At 36.0% G+C, this 22,453-nt stretch overlaps 1 protein-coding gene across 7 annotated transcripts in view; it reads right to left on the reverse strand.

Moving 5' to 3' along the window:
- The window catches only part of FAF1 (Fas associated factor 1), a 497,312-nt gene that overhangs the window by 302,218 nt on the left and 172,641 nt on the right, over positions 1 to 22,453 (reverse strand). For all 7 annotated transcript variants that reach the window (XM_042247840.2, XM_060408829.1, XM_060408824.1 and 4 more), the window contains one exon: positions 3,162 to 3,253. In XM_042247840.2, the coding sequence (XP_042103774.1) occupies positions 3,162 to 3,253 (92 nt within the window). The remainder of the gene's footprint in view (positions 1 to 3,161; positions 3,254 to 22,453) is intronic.

Consider the following 22,453-nt stretch of genomic DNA (forward strand, 5'->3'; position numbering starts at 1 on the left):
GGGTGATTGCAGCCATGAAATTAAAAGATGCTTACTCCTTGGAAGGAAAGTTATGACCAACCTAAACAGCATATTCAAAAGCAGAGACATTACTTTGTCAGCAAAGGTCCATCTAGTCAAGGCTATGGTTTTTCCAGTGGTCATGTATGGATGTGAGAGTTGGTCTATAAAGAAAGCTGAGCATCTTCAAAAGAATTGATGCTTTTGAACTGTGGTGTTGGAGAAGACTCTTGAGTGTCCCATGGACTACAAGAAGATCCAACCAGTCCATCCTAAAGGAGATCAGTTCTGGATATTCACTGGAAGGACTGATGCTGAAGCTGAAACTCTAATACTTTGGACACCTGATGTGAAGAGTTGACTCATTGGAAAAGACCCTGATGCTGGGAGGGATTGGGGGCAGGAGGAGAAGGGGACGACAGAGGATAAGATGGTTGGATGGCATCACCGACTCAACGGACATGGGTTTGGGTGGACTCCTGGAGTTGGTGATGGACAGCGAGGCTTGGTGTGTTGCGGTTCATGGGGTCGCAGAGTCGGACATGACTGAGCAACTGACCTGAACTGAACTTGAGCATCCATAGATTTTGGTGTGAGGGGGGAGATGTTGGAACCAATCTCTTATGGCTACTGAGAAACAACTTATCAGAACACACTGCTTTAAGAACATTTTGAAAGTGTGTACCTTTCTTTTTACAAGCTACCAAAAATGCCAGGTAGGTAATTCATATCCATGGGTTTCCCAATAAATGAATGGATAAATGATACAGCTATGTAAACTAAGCATTTTGTTGTTTTATTTCTACCAAGGTTGTTGGTTTACTCAGTCAACACTTCTTTTTATTCTTAAACCTACGTTTCAATTAGAACAGCCATAAAGGACCAGGTGACAGTCAACTATACCCTGTGCAAAAATTCAGCCTACTACTTAACTTTTGTATGTCCTGTCAGCCAAGCATGGTTTTTGCATTTTTAAATGTTTGAAAACAAATCAAAAGAAGAGTAGTGTCTGACATGTGAAATTATATAAAATGAAAATTTCTATGTCCACAAATATTGATTTAATCCAACAGTCATGCTCACTGGTTCTTATATGGTCTAAAGTTATTTTCATCTATGATAGCAGAACTGAGCGGTTGCAACAGAGATTCCATGGTCCACAAAGCCTAAAATATTAACTACCTCGCTCAGTACAGAAAAAGTGAACTAACTCCTAATATTGCTGTTGTTCAGTCGCTCAATCATGTCCAACTCTTTGGGACCCCGTGGAGTGCAGCATACCAGGCTTAGCTGTCCTTCATCATCTCCGGAGTTTGCTCAAACTCATGTCCACTGAGTCGATGATGCCATCCAATCATCTCATCCTCTGTTGCCCCCCTCTCCACCTGCCTTCAATCTTTCCCTGCATCAAGGTCTTTTCCAATTAGTTGGTTCTTCACATTAGGTGGCCAAAGTATTAGGGTTTCAGTTTCAGCATCAGTCCTTCCAATGAAAACTGATTTCCTTTAGGATGGACTGGTTTGATCTCCATGCAGTCAAAGGGACTCTCAAGAGCCTTCTCCAACACCACAGTTCAAAAGTATCAATTCTTCGATGCTTAGCTTTCTTTATGGACCAACTCTCACATCCGTGCATGACTACCAGAAAACACAGCTTTGACTAGACAGATCTTTGTCGGCAAAGTGATGTCTCTGCTTTTTAATATGCTGTCTAGGTTGTCATAGCTTTTTTTCCAAAGAGCAAGCATCTTTTAATTTCATGGCTGCAGTCACCATCTGTAGTGATTCTGGAGCCCAAGAAAATAAAGTCTGTCACTCTTCCCACTGCTTCCCCATCTATTTGCCCTGAAGTGGCGGGACTGGATGTTACGACCTTAGTTTTGTGAATGTTGAGTTTTAAATCTGCTTTCTTACTCTCCTCTCTCACCTTTATCAAGAGGCTCTTTAATTCCTCTTAGCTTTCTGCCATTAGGGTAGTGTTATCTACATATCTGAAGTTATTGATATTATAATAATAATATAGCACATCACTAATTTTTACCTAAATTTATAAGTATCTTGCCAACCTGAAATTCCTATAAATAACTTAATAAAGTACTCAGAGTATCTCCATGTATCAAATGAACTCACATACAAATATTTATAAGCACAATGTCTACCAGAAGCTATTGACAGAGAGCTGAACCTAAAGTTGAAGATTTTAAGTTCATGCCTGGTATTTAAATATCAGCTCATTAACTAGTGTGAAAAGATTTAGTTATTTCTATTTCAAACACCTAAAACTTTAGTTAACTCATTTCTTTCCATCTGACTCACTCTGTCAGAAAAAAGAATGTGCCTGAGGCTGTAAATGGGTGCTTGAGAATAGCAACTACTAGCTTAAAATTGCAACATTTTGTGTAAACTCTTAAAATATAACTCATCCATGCACCTGACCCTATCCACCTAACAAAGAAGTATTCTTACCATTTAAATTTTCTAAGTTAAAAATATTTCCTATTACCTTTTTGTTTCATATAAATGCTTGATATAAATATATGTGGGCTTCCCTGGTGGCTCAGATGGTAAAGAATCCACCTGCACTGCAGGAGCCCTCGGTTCCTGCAATGCAAGGTTTAATCCCTGGGTTGGGACAATCCCCTGGAGAAGGGAATAGCTCCCCACTCCAGTATTCTTGCCTGGAGAATTGCAAGGACAGAAGAGCCTGGTGGGCTACTACAGTCCATGAGGTTGCAAAGAGTTGGAAACAACTGAGTGTCTAAAACTCACTTTCATAAATGTATATAAACTGAGTATGACTTCTTTCAGGCCAACAAGTAACTGTTTAGAAAATTATTATTCCAAGGCAATTACTGACATCATATGAGGTTTGAGAAAAGGATAAAATGCTCTCAGAAAAAGATGTCAAGTTGACTTCTATAAAATACTTATAAATAGGAAAAATATGCCAAAGAGTGATTTCACTTATATACCTAACGAATGTTGCTGATTAACTATGAAATGTTTTAACTTGAAAAACACTGTTTGCTGTATTCTTAAACTAAGTTACTATTACCAAATCTCCATCTGTCATATGTAACAACATAAACAAAAATCAATTTTATACTTTAGTCAATAGCATAACTTAATTTTCTTTTATTTCTAGGTAATTATGAAACTCACACTGTCTTCCACGTCTCCAGTCTTCCAGCCTTTTAACAGCATTTTAGACACAGGTATCTGAAGTTCATTTTCTAAAATCTGTTTAATTTCTCCTGTACAAATAAGAAGAGACCAGATATTAATAACAAAATAATACAATCAACATTTATTCATATCCAAAGCTAGTACTAATATTAGGCATATGGTTCTCAAGTCAATGACATTTGTTTCACGAATGAATATGAAAAATTTCAATAGGCCAAACTTCAAATCTTGATCATACAACATTGATGCCCCTTTGAAGAAGTGAAGTTTCAACATTATAATAAAAAACTTATTAATTAAGCAGTTTTTTAAAAAAGAAACAGATATCAGTGATGGGGTTTTGAATAGAAACAATCTACTTCAAATCAACCAACAGACCAATATGTGATCAGCATATGGTGGGAGTAGTCAGTAAAGTATAAAACCTGAAGCATTAGAGTATAAGGAAAGCAAACTGTGCAATGCAATTTGGGGTTGAAGTCTTAAAGAAATAAAATAACTTGTCTATTCTTAGTTTTTCTATCTGTAAAATGGGGAATAATACTGTCTATCTTATCTACCTCTAAGGTTCAAGGATAAGAGGAGACAACATCCATGAAAGTTCTGCACAACAAAGGAAAATATAAGCAAGGTGAAAAGACAGCCTTCTGAATGGGAGAAAATAATAGCAAATGAAGCAACTGACAAACAACTAATCTCAAAAATATACAAGCAACTTCTGCAGCTCAACTCCAGAAAAATAAACGACCCAATCAAAAAATGGGCCAAAGAACTAAATAGACATTTCTCCAAAGAAGACATACGGATGGCTAACAAACACATGAAAAGATGCTCAACATCACTCATTATTAGAGAAATGCAAATCAAAACCACAATGAGGTACCACTTCACACCAGTCAGAATGGCTGCGATCCAAAAATCTGCAAGCAATAAATGCTGGCGAGGGTGTGGAGAAAAGGGAACCCTCCTACACTGTTGGTGGGAATGCAAACTAGTACAGCCACTATGGAAAACAGTGTGGAGATTCCTTAAAAATTGCAAATAGATCTACCTTATGACCCAGCAATCCCACTTCTGGGCATACACACCGAGGAAACCAGAATTGAAAGAGACACATGTACTCCAATGTTCATTGCAGCACTGTTTATAATAGCCAGGACATGGAAACAACCTAGATGTCCATCAGCAGATGAATGGATAAGAAAGCTGTGGTACATATACACAATGGAGTATTACTCAGCCGTTAAAAAGAATTCATTTGAATCAGTTCTGATGAGATGGATGAAACTGGAGCCGATTATACAGAGTGAAGTAAGCCAGAAAGAAAAACACCAATACAGTATACTAACACATATATATGGAATTTAGGAAGATGGCAATGACGACCCTGTATGCAAGACAGGGAAAGAGACACAGATGTGTATAACGGACTTTTGGACTCAGAGGGAGAGGGAGAGGGTGGGATGATTTGGGAGAATGACATTCTAACATGTATACTATCATGTGAATTGAATCGCCAGTCTATGTCTGACGCAGGATGCAGCATGCTTGGGGCTGGTGCATGGGGATGACCCAGAAAGATGTTATGGGGAGGGAGGTGGGAGGGGGGTTCATGTTTGGGAATGCATGTAAGAATTAAAGATTTTAAAATTTTAAAAATAAAAAAATTAAAAAAAAAAAAAAAAAAAAAACCAAAGCATATAATCTAGAAGACAATTAAAACTGTCTTGAAAAGGAACAGAATTTAAGAAAAGAAAAAAAAAAGTTATGTTGGATCAACTAGAGAAGGCTTTGTGAGACAGATGAGACTTCAACTCAAGTTTCAATTGTAGCTGGATTAAAACCAAGCATGAAGTATATTAGGGTTGTAAAGGAGAATCAAATCAAAGGAAAGGATATACTACTCGGTGAAAAAAAAGACCAAAAGGTAAAAGCAAAAGTGAAAATGCTGCTAATGAGAAACAGTAAGGAAACACAATTTTTCCAGCATGCTACAAAGCACTTTTCAAGAATCAAGTCTACTTATTAATTAACCAGCTTATTTCTGGTTCTACAGATCATTAAATCAGAATGTACAAATATTTCATGTATATGCTTTTATTAGATTGGTTAGTCTATAATTTTAGATTAATATGTAATACAATTCCATTTATAATAAGTGATTTGAACACTGCAGAAAATGATCATACTATACATTAAAAGAAAAGTAATTCCATGCTGATAAAGGAAAAGAAGGAAGGTGGAGCTTACCCTACACAAGTTCTATGGAATCACAGTGGTCTAGGTAAGCAATGGTACAATCAAACCCTTCATGGTCTTCAGTTCAGTCAGTTCAGTTGCTCAGTCATGTCCAACTCTTGGCAACCCTAAGAACCACAGCACACCAGGCCTCCCTGTCCATCATCAACTCCCAGAGTTCACCCAAACTCATGTCCATTCAGTCAGTGATGCCGTCCAACCATCTCATTCTCTGTTGTCCCTTTCTCCTCCTGCCCTCAATCCCTCCCAGCTCTTCTCAAATGAGTTAGCTCTTCACATCAGGTGGCCAAAGTATTGGAGTTTCAGCTTCAACATCTGTTCTTCCAATGAACACCCAGGACTGATCTCCTTTAGGATGGACTGGTTGGATCTCCTTGCAGTCCAAGGGACTCTCAAGAGTCTTCTCCAACACCACAGTTCAAAAGCATCAATTCTTCGGCACTCAGCTTTCTTTATAGTCCAACTCTCACATCCATACATAATCACTGGGAAAGTGTCCGTAGTGACTTTTTTTTTTTTTTGCTTTCCTAAGAAAATTCCTATCTGGGCACTTTGGATAGTGATTAAACATCATAAAAAGAATTCTGATTCAACATTATATTTTAGAAGCACAAAATACATCAACTTTGACCTTCAAAAATATCACTGTTGAGAAAGGATTGTTCTCTTCATGGAAATAAGAGAAAGGTGAGCCATATTTCTTATGTGATTGTGATTGTGTTACATCACTTGGTTGTGTTCAACTCTTTGCAATCCTATAGACTGCAGCCCACCAGGCTCCTCTGTCCATGGAATTCTCTAGGCAAGGATACTGGAGTAGGTTGCCATTCTCTTCTCCAGGGGAGCTTCCTGACCCATGGATTGAACCCAGGTCTCCTACATTACAGGCAGATGGCACTGCCACTACAGTACCCCTATATGTGAAAACTGATGATATGTAGACTTCATCAAGGAACACTCCACTGACTGCCAAGCATATATGAGATACAGGTTTAATATCCAAAATATATAAAGAACTCACATAACTCAATAACCAAAAGCCCCTAAGTAATCAAACTAAAACTGAACTGATTAGACATCTTTCCAAAGAAGACAATAAATGGCCAACAGGTACATGAAAAGATGCTCAATATCACTGAACACTAGGGAAATACAAACAAAAAGCCATAATGTGGTATCATCTCATATCTGTTAGAATGGCTACCATCGAAAAGACAAGAGATAAGTGATGGTGAGGATATGAAGAAAAGAGAACCATTGTGGGGTTGCTTCCTTTTATTCATACTTTGCTGGGAGTTTAATTACTTAAATTTTTTTTTAAATAAATGAAATTTTAAATATTTTTTAGTCAACAAGTCGCGTCTTTTCAACCCCGAGGACTGTAGCCTGCCAGGCTCCTCTGTCTATGGCGTTTCCTGGTCAAGATTACTAGAATGCATTGCCATTTCCTTCCCCAGGAGATCTTCCCGACCCAGGGATTGAACCTGCATCTCCTTTATTGGTGGTGGATGCTTTACCACTGAGCCACCAGAGAAGCCAAATATTGTTGTTAAATATTGTTGTCAATGCTTTTGACAAGCCAAATATTGTTGTCAAATGTTTTTCCCTCCAGCTATTAAAATGATCAATAGATTTTCTCTTATTCATTGTACTAATATGGTGAATTAATAATGGATTATATATAAACTGTTAAACAAGCCTTGTATTCCTGAGTAAAGCCCACTTGATCATGAGGTATCATTATGCTGCTGCTTCTGCTGCTAAGTCGCTTCAGTCATGTCCGACTCTGTGCGACCCCATAGACGGCAGCCCACCAGGCTCCCTCGTCCCTGGGATTTTCTAGGCAAGAATACTGGAGTGGGTTGCCATTTCCTCCTCCAATGCATGAAAGTGAAAAGTCAAAGTGAAGCCACTTCAGTTGTCTGACTCTTCGCGACCCCATGGACTGCAGCCTACTAGGCTCCTCCGTCCATGGGATTTTCCAGGCAAGAGTACTGATGTGGGGTGCCACTGCCTTCTCCAAGGTATCATACATATTTATATATTGTGTTACATTTAATGAGTTCAACTTATAAATATTTATAAAGGATTTCTGCCTCTAGACTGTAAGAAATACCAGTCTATAATAGTTTCCTTTTCCTATAACGTCTTTGTCTGATTTTATCAGGGTTAATGCTGATTACATAAAATAAATTAGGTAATACTTCATCTTTCACTATTTGTGAATGATTTCTAACACTTCTTCCATAAATATTAGACAGACTTTACCAGTGAATCCATCTGGGCTTGGGAGTTCGCTTTTTTTTGGAGGAGGAGGAAGGGGGGAAGGGAGCGGGGAAGGGAACAGGGAAGGCTGTGATTGTTATAGCTTTATATATTAGATGTAGAGCAATTAAGATTTTAAATTTTTTCTCTGTCAGTTGTGGTAACTTACACCTTTAAAATAATTTTTCTAGCTTTTAAAGTGTTTTATGTAACTTCCAAGTTTTCTAGCATGAATCTATTTTAATGTTGCCTTATAATCCACTTAATGTTTGTAGGTACCTTTCATTCTCAATATGTTTAACTTGTGTTTTCTCTCTTGTTCTTACTAACATTAGCAAGAGAATTACCACCTTTATTGATCGTCTCAAAAATAAAAAAAAAAGCTTTAGGTTGTGTTCATTTAGTTCATTTTCTCTATAATGTTTATCCATTTTCTGCTTTATTGACTTCTATGCCTGTGTCTATATATATATAAGTTTTTCCTTTCATACTTACTTGGGGTTCGATTAGCTCTTTTCAAAAACATTTAAGTTTTATTATGATTGGTAAAAACAAAATACACATATTCACAATCTATAATTTGTTAAGTTTTAACAAATATATAAAGCAGTGAAACCATCATCATCATCAAGATTATGAATTTATTCAGCAATCCCAAAAAGTTTTCTTATATACCTTGTTAACTCTTCCACACTATCCCTTTCCGTATCCCCAGGGAACCAGTGATTTGATTTTGGTCATTATGAATTGGTTCAAATTATCTAAAATTTTAGATAAAAGGAATTTCAGAATATACTTTTAAAATACGGCTTTCATTCAAAATACATTGTTTGAGATTCTTCCACATTGTTACATGTAATGACAATCTGTTTCTTTTATTACTAAATAGCATTCCATTGTATGAATATAAAACAATTTGTCTATCCATTCACTGACTTATGGATATTTGTTGTTTTCCACAGTTTGAGGCTACAAATAAATATTTGAGGTTACAAATAACATATGTGTCTTTGATGGGACATATGATTTCATTTCTCTCGGGTAAATACCTATGAGAAGAATGGTCAGTGTATTTTTAACTCTGTAGGAAAGAGTCAAACACTTTTCCAAACTGGTTTTTACTGTGATGTCTTCAAATTCACTGATGTTTTCTTCTTCAATGTCTAATCTTCTGTTAATCCCACTTTATGTTTTTCATCTCAGACATCATGGTCTTAACCTCAAGACATTTGATTTGGGCAATTTTACATTTTCAGTCATTTATGATTTGAAATTTTTTCTCTTTCTGAACCTAAGTAACAGTTATAATAATTGTTTTAATGTCCTTATTTGCTAATTCCAACATCTATGTCAATTCCGGGTTGTTTTGGTTAACTGATTTTTCTTTATGGGCCAGGCTTTCCTCGTTCTTGTATGCTTGGTAATCTTTATTGGATGCCAGACACTGTGAATTTTACCTCAATAGGTGCTAAATATTTTCTTATTTCTATAAATATACTTGAGCTTTATTTTGGGAGGCAGTTACTTGAAAATAGTTCTGTCCTTTTGAGTCTTTGCTTTTAAGATGTTGTACCACATGAGCAGTATTTAAGACTAATCTTGACATTACTAAGACAAGAGCCTTCTTAGTACAGTTAACTCTTAAACAACACAGGTTTGAACTATGAGGGTTCACTTATACATGGATTATTTTTCAACAGTAAACACTACAGTATTATACAATTTGCAGTTGGTTGAATTAGTGGATGAGGTACTACAGATAGAGAGGAAAAGGATATACAGAGGGTTGACTATAAGTTATACGTGGATTTTAAGTAGTACAAAGGGTTGGTGCCCCTAACCCCTGAGTTGTTCAAGAATCAACTGTACTCCATCCAAAGCCTCATGAATTATGAGGTTTTCTAGTCCAGTTGGTAAATGTATATTTGGTTCTCAAAAGCAGAAGGGTAGGGTGGGGTGGGGACACTTTTCTTGTTTCTTAAGTGGAAGCTTTGATCATTGCTTTCAGAACTTTCTTCTTACATAAATAAGCATGTGAACTGTAAATTTCCCTTCCATACCACTTTGTCAGCATAAAACAAATGTTGATATGCGATGTTTCCATCATAACTAAAAATATTTTCTAATTTCCTTTGTGATTTCTTTGCTGATCCTTAGTTTACTTAGAGATATGTTAATTACCTCCAGTATTCTTGTCTGGAGAATCCCATGGACAAAGAAGCCTGGCAGGCAAGAGCCCATAGGGTCCCAGACAGTTGGACATGACTGAAGCAACTTACAATGCACACTTAACTTGTATGTTAATTACCAAATGTATCAGAATTTTCAAGTTTCCTTTGATTTCTATTTTAATTCCACTGAGTCAGAGAACACACCTCACATGACTTTTTAAGTCACTTTGGTTCACTTTCTGTGACTTCTTTCATGGCAGAGCGTTTTTTTTTAACCTTAATGAATGTAGCAAATACAGGTGAAAAGAATATAAATTTTCCTACGGTTATGAGAGGGCTTCCCAAGTGGCTCAGTGGTAAAAGAATCCACCTGCAGTGTAGGAGACATAGGTTTGATCCCTGGGTCGGGAATATTCCCTGGAGAAGGAAATGGCAACTCACTCCAGTATGCTTGCCTGAAAAACTCCAGGCACAGAAAAAGCCTGGTGGGCTATAGCCCATGTGGTAGCAAAGAGTTGGACATGAGTAAGTGACTGAGCATGCATGTATGCATGGTTTTAAGAAGAATTTTATCTATTTCAAGTAAGTCAAATTGGTTGATACACTATTCATATTTTCTATCTAGTGTTTTGAACATTACTATGAGAAAGGAGTGTTTTTATGCCCAATTACAACTGTAGTTTTTTTCCTTTTCTCATTGCAGTTCTAGTGATTAGTTTTTAGTACACAGACTTTAAAAGTTGTTATTATATATGACCACATTTAGGACACTTATGTCTTTAGGATTAATTGACATTTTCATCATTATGAAGTGTCCCCATTTAGCCTTCATAATAGTACTTGCACAGAATTTTAGTTCATTTAGTATTAACATAATATGTGATTAATAGAACACATATATTGGTTACTATTTTCTTATTTATATTTCAATCTTATACTTTCTATGTAAAGTAGATTTCTTATATATATATAATTGGTTTTTCTTTGTTACACAGTCTCACAATCTCTACATTCTCATAAGGATGTGAAGATAATTATCTATATGCTTATTATTTGTTTTCTATTTGTCTTGATTTTTATTTATCATCTTTCTCTACCTTCATTTGCAAATATCAAATATTTTAGGTATTTTCATTTCATTTCAACACTTGACTTAATTACTTTTATGTGTGTTTCATTGTTTTAGGGATGGTCTAGGGTTTACAATATGCATATTCAATTTCACAAAGTCCATCTTCAAATAACACAGGACTTGTCTGACAAAAACATACTTCCATTCCTCTTTCCTGTTGTTTGTGTTCTTTCCATACCTTTACATCTATAAAGTCAATTATCTTTTAAAGAAATTTAAACATAAGAAAAATATACTCATATTTTTACCATATCTCTTCGTTTCTTTGTGTTAATCTAGTTTCCTATCAGGTATCATTTTCTCCAGCTTGAGGAATTTACTTCGATAGTGTAATAGCTTTTGTAGCTTTTGTATGAAAAATAAAGTCTTAACTTAGTTTTCATTTCTGAAAGATACTTTTGTTGAATATAGCATTCCAGGTTGACATTTTATTTCTTTGGCACTTAGAAACATCATTACATTGTCTCCTGGCTTTCACTGCTTCTATTATGAACAGTGTAGTCATTATTTTGAAGGCTTCCCAGTGGTTCAGTGGTAAAGAATCTGCCTGCCAATGCAGGAGATGTAAAGACGGGGATTCGATACCTGGGTCAGGAAGATCCCCTGGAGTAGCAAATGGTAACCCAATCCAGTATTCTTGCCTGCAAAACTCCATGGACAGAGGAGCCTAGCAGGCTCAATGAATGTCTGTATTTAATGGTTTGCCTCTAAGGAGTGTAGAAGTTTATTTTGATGGGTCCTTAAATTTCATGCATATCAGGTTGATCCATTTGAGAATTCTTTATAAAACTATTTTGGTGGATCTAAAGCAGTGATTCTCCAAAGTATAATTCATAATTTTGGAGAATTTCTTGAGAATGTATAAAATTAATGATTACTATGTTGAAAAGCATTATCTAAATTCTATCACTATTAGTTACTAAACCAATTTACTGGCCCTCTCTGAGACTCAAGTTCCACATTAATTTTTAAAAAAAGCTAAGAATGCACTTCATATTAATGTCACCTGTTACCATTTTTTAATGAAAAAAAAAAAATTAACACAGCACCAAAAAGTAAGAACTGTCCCTATAGAAAACTGAGACTTAGTCTCCCAGTAACACAAGAAAATCAAACCTGTCATCTAGAAAATGAGAAATAATATATCATGTGACTTTCTCTCAAGCACAAATCTCAAAAGTGAATTTTTGCCTCCTTTGTTCAAATTACATTTTTTGTAATGTCAGAAATCTTCCAGTGCCTCTATTCATTTCCTTAAACACTATAAGCCATCAACACCTACAAACATTTGTTTCACCTTATGGAACTGCTCTTTTGAAAAAAATCGGACTAAGATTCTGTAGCAGAAGCAGCATATTACACATTAGATATTCAGGGCTAGACAGGACCCAGCTCAGAGGCTTTTTAAAATCATCCTGGGATACAACTTACCCACGAACAACTAGTAAGTTAATGGCAAAACCTACACGGCAATGTTCCATTGCTTTTCCCTATATACATTTTCACCTCAGATATTCAAAGATGCAGTCCTTGTATATCTTGCTGCTCAATCATACGAATTTAAACAAAAAGATCACTACTGTAATACCTATAGTTATCAACAGAATTATAAATGTGACAACTTAGAGTCTGAGACAAGAGGGTTCCAGAAAATGCTACTTCGTTTTCGGTTATTTACAGTATATCACTGGGTCCTACAGGATTTGAGACCACACCCAACAATGCACACAAAATACTGTACTAGATTGTTCTAAAGGCCAATGTTCAATTGTGTCTGTAAGATTAAAAGTCCTTTTTTCCTAAACATTTTTTTTGTTTGTTTAGTTGCTAAATCATGTCTCTTTGTGACCCCATAGACTGCAGCACACTAGGCTTCCCTGTACTTCACTATTTCCCAGAGATTGCTCAAACTCATGTCCACTGAATTGATGATGCCATCTGACGATCTCATCCTCTGTTGCCCCCTTCTCTTCCTGCCCTCAAATTTTCCCCAGCATGAGGGTCTTTTCCAGTCAGTAGGCTCTCTGTATCAGGTAGCCAGAGTACTGGAACTTCAGCTTTAGCCTTAGTCCTTCCAATGAATATTCAGGGTTGATTTCCTTTAGGACTGGCTAGCTTGATCTCCTTCCTGTCCAAAGGACTCTCAAGAGTCTTCTCCAGCACCACAATTCCAAAGCATTAATTCTTCAGCACTCAGACTTCTTTATGATCCAACTCACATCTGTACAGGACTATTGGAAAAACCATAGCTTTGACTATGCAGACCTTGGTTGGTAAAGTGACGTCTCTGCTTTTTAATACATAGTCTGGTTTCCCAAGGAGCAAGCGCCTTTTAATTTTGTGGCTGCAGTCACTATCCACAGTGATTCTGGAGCCCAAGAAAATAAAGTCTGTCACTGTTTCCACTGTTTCCCCATCTACTCGCCATAAAGTAATGGGACCAGATGCCATGATCTTTGTTTTTCTAACGTTGAGTTTTAAGCCAGCTTTTTCACTCTTGTCTTTCACCCTCATCAAGCAGCTCTTTAGTTCCTCTTCAGTTCAGTTCAGTCACTCAGTTGTGTCCAACTCTGCAATCCCGTGGACTGCAGCACGCCAGACTTCCCTGCCCATTACCAACTCCTGGAGACTACTCAAACTCATGTCCATCACGTCAGTGATGCCATCCAACCATCTAATCCTCTGTCATCCCCTTCTCCTCCTGCCTTCAATCTTTCCCAGTTATCAGAGTCTTTTCAAATGAGTCAATTCTTCACATCAGGTGGCCAACGTACTAGAGTTTCAGCTTCAGCATCAGTCTTTCCAATGAATATTCAGGACTGATTTTCTTTAGGATGGACTGGTTGGATCTCCTTGCAGTCCAAGGGACTCTCAAGAGTCTTCTCCAACACCACAGTTCAAAAGCATCAATTCTTCAGCGCTCAGCTTTCTTTACAGTCCAGTTCTCACATCCATATATGACTACTGTCTAGTCAAAGCTATGGTTTTTCCAGTAGCTACGCATGGATGTATGGATGTGGGAGTTCCTCTTCACTTTCTGCCATTAGAGTGGTATCATCTGCATATCTGAGGTTATTGATATTCCTCCCAGCAATCTTTATTCCAGCTTATGATGCATCCAGCACAGCATTTTACATGATGTACTCTGCATATGAATTAAATAAGCAGGGTGACGTTATATAGCCTTGAGGTATTCCTTTCCTAGTTTGAACCAGTTTGTTGTTCCATGTCCCGTTCTATTACTCCTAAACATAAATGTTCCATTAATTCTAACAGAAGCCTAATATTATAACTAGAAGGGGAGTATTCAAAATAACTTTACTATGAGCAAACATTCCAGTCATTTAGGAAGCATAATGATCAATAATGACTGTCAATTTTCATTAGCAACTGTGTTTTCTGTTTACCTCTTTGCTTCTTATACCATTGAACCTTTACCCAAATAAAGATACTCTGTGTTCACCATCCATAAAGCAGAATTATTTTAAGTTCAGTGGAGTACAGACTGGGCTAAAAGTCAAAAGACACTGACTGGCTGTTCTGGAGTCTGCTACTAACTACCATGGCAGGGTAGCCTCCCTAAGCTTTAAGTTCACATACCTGTAAAATAAAGCAGCTAGGTTAAATGCCCTCTAAGGGCTTTTCCAATCCTAAAACCTCATGTTCATATTACAGCCAATATGCGTTAAGCACTTGGGAAATACAAAAAATGAAAGATACGTCAGGATGAGAAGAGCTTCCTAACCACAAACAGAAAGAAAAGCTATAAAGGAAAAGTCCATTGTCGTAAAAATAAAAAAAAACTTCCGTGTCTCCAAAAGCACAATAAAATGAAAATGTAAACGAGGAAAATATTTGCAAAACATGTAATGAATAGGTAATCTCATTAGTATATAAGAAGTTCTTATAAATTTTTAAAAATGTTAAGGAAGTCACAGTAAAACATATAAGCTTACATAGAAAAGAGCCAATAAACCAAGTGTATTAATTAATTAAAAATTTAAAAAATTGAACTAAAAACATAAAATTTTTATTTCCAAACTGACAAGATTTTTTTTCTTTTTTTACTGTAATAAAATATTCAAACCAAATGTACCATTTTAAAGTATACAGTTCAGTGACATTAAATACATTCACATTATGTAACTACAACCACTACCCATCTACAGACTGTTTCATCAATCCACAATGCAACTCTTTATCCATTAAATAACTCCCCATTCCCACCCCCTCTCAGCCCATAATAACCACTATTCTACTTGCTGAAATTTGACCATTATAAGTACCTCTTATAAGTGGAATAACATGTATTTGTCCTTTTCTGCATCTGGCTTATGAAACATTTAGCCTAATGTCTTCAAAATTCAGCCATGTTGTAGTAAATAGCAGAATGTTGTTTCTCTGTAAAGTTGAACAATATTCTCCTCTATCTACATACCACATTTTGCTTATCCATTCATCAGTCGACAGTCAGTTGGGTTGCTTCCACTTTTTGTTCTGCTTTTCTGTAAAAGCTCCTATTTTCTATTATTTGGGATATATACTCAAAAGTGGAACTGGTAGATTATGTGATAATTCTATGTTTAATTTTTTAGAGAACTGACATACTATTTCCCCAGAAGCTGTACCATTTTGCATTCCTACCAACAATGCACAACACTTCCAATTTCTTCATACCCACAAAAAAGCAGATTTTAAAGCATCAAAGTGCCAACATTTGTTACTTTTTGTTTGGTTGGAGTAATTTTTTATATATATAACAGTCATTTTAATGGGCATGAAGTGGTATCTCATTGCGGTTTTGACATCCACTTCCTTAATGATTCATGATGTTCTGTATCGTCTCATGTGCCTACCAGTCACCTGTATCTTATTTGGGGAAATACCTATTCAAGTCCCTTTACTTATTTTAAAAAATTACTGTGATATAATTGACATATAACATAGTATAAGTATAACATATACATGTGCTGATTTGATATATTTATATACTGAAATACAATTAGGATTAGCTCTATCACATCACATGGTTTTTTGTAGTAGGAACTACTTTAATTGGTTTTTTGTTGTTGTTGTTAAGTCATAGGGGTTCTTTATATTCTGGATACTAATCCCTTTTCAGATATATGATTCACAAATATTTCTGCCATACGGTAAGTTGCCTTTTTACTCTATGGACATTGTTCTTTCAAGCATAACTTCTTAATTTTGATTAGGTCTGATTCACTTTCTTTTTCTTTTGTTCCTGTGCTTTGGTGTCATAAATAATAAATTGTTCCCAAAACCCCTGTCATAAAGCTTTTTCTCTATGTTTTCTAAGAGTTTTATATAGTCTCAGTTCTAATGCTGAAGTCTTAGTGAGAATTCTGTTTTTTTTAATATCACAAACTACTGGCAAGACTACAAATTAGTATACTGTTGATGGTAATTTAAAATAAGATTTCTCTAAAGAGTAATTTGGTAGACTATATCTAAAACTTTTAAAGTGTGTATCACCTCTCATGCAGAAGTACACCTCTAGGCATCTTTACGAAGAAAAAATATCACTGAGGTTCAACAAAGTTCACTATAACATATAACAGTGAAAGATCAAGAATGAGGTGAGCTCAAAATAACCAGCAAAAGTAAAATGGTATAATAAATCATAGTACAGGTTTTAAAAATTGTATGACTCAATGGTATTTTAAAATATAGAAAATGACCATGATGTAATATTGCAAGTAAAAAAAAAAAAAGCAGCTTTTAATGCATCAAACATAGTCTATCTCAATTTTGTAAAATAATTTATACAAAAGACATAGAATGAAACTGGGAATAAATGCAGCAAAATGTTAACTGTAGTTAAAAGTAGAATTACTGGCAATTTTTACTTTTTTCACACTTTTCAATTTATAAATGTTCTACAATCAACATTGGAACAGGAATATGGTTGGAAATGAATTATTTCAAAACAGAGCAAGGCAATTTCTATCCCAGGATTCAAGAAAGAAAGGGGAGACAAAGAAACTAATATCTATTGAAAGACTTTCTTCTAAGTGCCAAATTTCAACCACGTATATTGAATAGTAATAGGAACTTGTTACTTTTTCAAACAAGAAAATCTAGCAGTAGAGCAAAGAATTAAAAAGGAAACAGAAGAGAGGAAAGCTATTAACCAAGGGTATTAAAACAGCAAGATAAGAAATGGTAAAAGAAGGCATAAACTGTTTATGGTGAAATGGAAAAGGTGATGCACGAGACAGTAAGCTGAAAAAGACTCTTTAGCAGTGTTTCTTAAGATGTAGTTCTTCAGTTTCATCAGAATAACCTACTATTTGTTTCTAAAAATGCGTATTTGTGGGCTCTACCTTGTTACGGAATTAGAATCTAAATATATGGGATGTAACCCAGGACTTATACATTTAATCAACCCCCATCCCCTTTCCAAGGTGAGTTTTATGCATGTAAAATTAGTAACATTCTTATGGAATTTAATAACTAGTAGAACCTGAAAATGACAGGGATGAAGGAACAGAAGAAATGGTTGAGCTATCAAGAATGCTGGTACTAGCTCCATGTTGCTATAGACTCTTCATAATCCACAGCCTTGCCACACAACTGACGCTTTATACTTACTTTACCCTAACAATCACTTTTGCCTAAAGTTGGTTGCTTTCCATCATACTACCTAACCGCTTAATTTGTTCTTTAGGGAGTATACTTTATTAACCTCTGAAGCTGTTTACCTTAAAACTTAATAAGCATTTTAATGTCAATCCTATCCTTAAGGGACTAGAAGAGCACTTGAAGGCATACAATGAAATCAGAACCAGGTATTTACAAGGTAAAGAAAGCAGTAGGGCTAGAAAGGTAGGATAAGACCAGATAATAAAGGGTATATGTTACCATACAAACTATGAAATTATTTGTTCTAGTTCTGTGAAAAATATCATCGGTAGCTTGATAGGGTTTGCACTGAATTTATATATTGCTTTGGGTAGTACACCCATTTTCACTATATTGATTCTTCCAATCTACGAACATGGTATATTTCTCCATTTATTTGTGTCATCCTTGATTTCTTTCAACAGTGTAGAGACTCCTTTAAAAACTGGAAATAGAACTGCCATATGACCCGGCAATCCCAGTGCTGAGCACACATACTGAGGAAACCAAAACTGAATGAGACACATGTACCCCAATGTTTATTGCAGCACTGTTTACAATAGCTATGACATGGAAGCAACCTAGATGTCCATCAGCAGACAAATAAGGAAGTTGTGGTACACATACACAATGGGCTATTACTCAGCTATTTAAAAAAAAACACACACACATTTGAGTCAATTCTAATGAGGTGGATGAAACTGGAGCCTGTTATACAGAGTGAAGTAAGTCAGAAAGAAAAGAGACATAGACGTAAAGAACAGACTATTGGACTATGTGGGAGAAGGCGAGGCTGTGGGAGAAGGCGAGGCTGAGATGATATGAGACAATAGCACTGAAGCATGTATATTACCATATGTAAAACAGATGACCAGTGCAAGTTCGATGCATGAAGCATGGCACTCAAAGTCAGTGCTCTGGGACAATCCAAAGTGATGGGGTGGAGAGGGAGGTAGGAGAGGGGTTCAAGATGGGTAGGGTGGGGTGGTGGGCGGAGCACACATATGCGCCTGTGGCTGATTCATGCTGATGTGTGGCAGGGGCCTCCAGAAGCCCCTGGAGTGAAGTGACTGTCCTCCAATTAAAATAAATAAATAAATTTTTTTTTTTTAAAGGGTAAACGTATGCTAGGCTAATGCACTAGAACTTAACTGCAGTTAATCTCTTAACTCTGGATCTGATTTTTTTTCACTAGTTTTACCTTTTCAGAAAGTTTTATGAAATTATAAAGATTTCCTCCTGTATCTGGCTCCTTTTACATAGCACAATATTTGAGATTCAACCATGCTGTAACCAGCATCAGCAGTTTATTCCTTTTTATTGCTAAACAGTATTCCATTACATTGTTGTACCACAAGCTCTTTACTTATCAGTTGATGGACAACTGAGGTATTTCCTGTTTGGGGTTATTATGACTAAAGTTTCACTGAACGTTCATGTATAAGTCTTTGTGGGGAAATGTTTTCATTTCTCTTGAGTAAATATCTAGAAATATAATCACTAGGTCATACGGGTAAGTATGTTCTAATTGATAAGATTCTATTGTATCATACCAAACTACAAAACGTTTTTTCAAAATTGTATCATTTTGCATTCCCACTGCAATACATGAAAATTCTAGTTGCTCTGCCTCCATGTCACCCTTTGGCATTCAGTCTTTCTAATTTTAACCATACTAATAGTTGTCTGGTTGTTTCTCATGATTTTAGTTTTCATTTTCCTAATAACTAATAGTACTGAATTATTTTCATGAGATTATGTTCTACCTCTCCAACAAAAAATATTTTTTACCTATGTATTCTTTGATAAAGTGTTTGATAGACTCGTTTGCCCATGTTTTATGGGCTGTTTATCTTCCTCAGATTGAATTTTGAGAGGGCTTCCCTTGTGGTTCAGCTTGTAAAGAATCTGCCCGCAATGTGGGAGACCTGGGTTCTATCCCTGGATTGGGAAGATCTCCTGGAGAAGGGAAAGGCTACCCACTCCGGTATTCTGGCCTGGAGAATTCCATGGACTGAGTCCATGGGGTCGCAAAGAGTCGGACACAACTGAGTGACTCACTTTCATTTTAGATATCTCGGATATAAAACCTTTATAAGGCATGTGTTTTGCAAATATTTTCTTCCAATATTCTTCAGCTTGCCTTTTCATTTCTTTAAAGAATATCTTTCAAAGATCAGAGTGTGTGTAACTTTGATAAAGTTTAATATTTCAAATTTTCCTTTAGATTTGTGTTTTTTCTGTCCTAGGGAGCAAGGGGAACTTGGCCTAGCCCAAAGTCACAATGATCTTCTTTCAGAAATTTTATAGTTTTAGCTCTTACATTTAGGTCTGTACACTATTTTGGGTTAATTTTTCTATGTGGTATAAGGGTAATATGGAGGTGATGCTGATGTGGCTCCCCCTTTTTTTTTTTTTTTAAATTTCAATGTCCAAATAGTACCAACTCCACTTGTTGAAAAAATTATTATCACTAAAATGAATTAACTTATAAAGTTGTAAAAATCTGACTGACCAAATATATGTAGGTCTATTTCTTGACTTTATTCTGTACCAATGACCTATCTATCTTTGTTGCCAATACCATACTGACATGGTTACTATTTTTAAATGAGTCTTAAAAGTTAGGTGGTATAAAGCTAAAAATGTTTGATTTTTTTCAAAATTCTTTTGACTATTCTATACCATTTGCATTTCAATATAAATATTAGAAAAAACTTGTATCTATTTTTTGTAGCTGGAATTTTTACTGGAATTGCACTGATTCTATAGATTAATATGAAAAAAAAGGAAGCTTTATTAATATTGAGTCTTCCAGTTCATGAATGTAATATATCTCTCCTCCATTTGTTTAGGTTTTTAACTCATCAGGAATGTTTTATAGTTTTTCATTAGAGGCCTTACATATATTTTGTTATAGTTACCCTAGAAGGTGAAAGTGGTAGTCCCTCAGCCATGTCCAACTCTTCTGAGCCCCCATGGACTGGCCTGCCAGGCTTCTTTGTCCATGCAATTCTTCAGGCAAGAATACTGGAGTGAATAGCCATTCCCTTCTCCAGGGGATCTTCCTGACTCAGGGATCAAACCCGCATCTTCTGCACTGAGGCAGATTCTTTACCATCTAAGCCACTAGGAAAGTCCTAAGTCTTTTCAAAAATATTTTTATAATATAAAATATAAGTTTTTAGTAACAGTTTAGTTTCCAATTGTTTGCTGCTAGCATGAAGAAATGGAGAAGGAAATGGCAACCCACTCCAGTATTCCTGCCTGGAGAAACCCAGGGATGGGGGAGCCTGGTGGGCTGCCATGTATGGGGTCGCACAGAGTTGGATGTGACTGAAGCAACTTAGCAGCAGCAGCATAAAGAAATACAATCAATCTTTTATATATTTACTTTGTATCTTGTTGACCATAGGAATTTCAATTATTAGCTCTAGTATGTATTTTGTAGATTATCTGGGGCTTTCAACATAGATTATTATGTCATTTTTGGATAAAGATATTTCAATCAATATTTTATTTCTTCTTCTTTCTTGCCTTCTAACCTAGGACTTCCAGTAGAATGTTAAACAGAAATAGCAGGAGGGATCTTCCCTGCCTTGTTCTTATTCTTAGGTTGAAAGCATTCAATCATTTATCATTAAGTATTATACTAAGTATATGATTTTTATACATGCCCTTTATCAGGTTGAGGAATCTACCTTTAATTCCTAATTTTGAAGAGCTTCTTTCAAATGGATATTTAATTTTGTTAAATGCTTTTTCCATATCTGTTAAGATGACTGTATGGGATTTTTTAAAGTCTGTTGATAAGGTACATGATTTCCTAAAGCAAATCAATCCTAAATATTCACTGTAAGGACTGATGCTGAACCTGAAGCTCCAATACTCTGGCCACCTGATGTGAAGAGCTGACTCATTGGAAAAGACTCTGACGCTGGGAAAGACTGAGAGCAGGAAGAAAAGGAGGGGCAACAAAGGATGAGATGGTTGGACAGCGTCACCAACTCAATGCACATGAGTTTGAGCAAACTCTGGGAGATAGTGAAGCACAGAGAAGCCTTGTGTGCTGCAGTTCATGGGGTCTCGAAGAGTAAGACACAACTCAGTGACTGAACAACAAGGTACATTATATTTTTTTCAGTCACAGCAGTGACATGATTCTAATTCTACTCGTGATACATAACTTTTCATAGGTTCCAATTTATTTTTAATGAATTGGTTATGTCTACATCCCTTACTAAGTTCTATGAAGATAAATGTTATGCCTGTTTTCTTCTCCATCTTATACCTAGGATCGAATACAATACCTAGATCACAGTAGAAAACGCATACTGAGTGAATAAACAACGTGTAAACAAATGCAAGAACAGCAATTGCTATTAAGAAACAGCTAGAGCAGAGAAAGACCAAAAGTGGAGAACATAATGGGACTATCTCAATGAGGGTTGATATTTCCACAACAGAGTAGTTAAGGGGTAAAGGATCTAATCTGATTAGGAAAACAAAAAACAAACAGAAATTTCAAAGTTTCTACATGCCCAAGATATCTGGAGAAATTTAGGCTGATATCAGCAGTCTACATCAATCAGGGTGTGCGTTATTGTCATCACCAAAGTAGGAAATAAAGGCCAGGAAATCTGCTCTATTTCTCCTTGGTTACCACATATACTTGAATTAACCTAAAATTTTAAGTTTCCTTGATCCTCTCCAAACTAGAATTTCTTTTCCAAGCATATAAAGGAATTTCCAAACCAAATCTGTTTGTGTTCAGCTTGAAAAGTGAAAGTGTGAGT

The sequence above is a fragment of the Ovis aries genome, chromosome 1 (assembly GCF_016772045.2).
Source record: "Ovis aries strain OAR_USU_Benz2616 breed Rambouillet chromosome 1, ARS-UI_Ramb_v3.0, whole genome shotgun sequence".
In the NCBI taxonomy this organism is placed as follows: domain Eukaryota; kingdom Metazoa; phylum Chordata; class Mammalia; order Artiodactyla; family Bovidae; genus Ovis; species Ovis aries.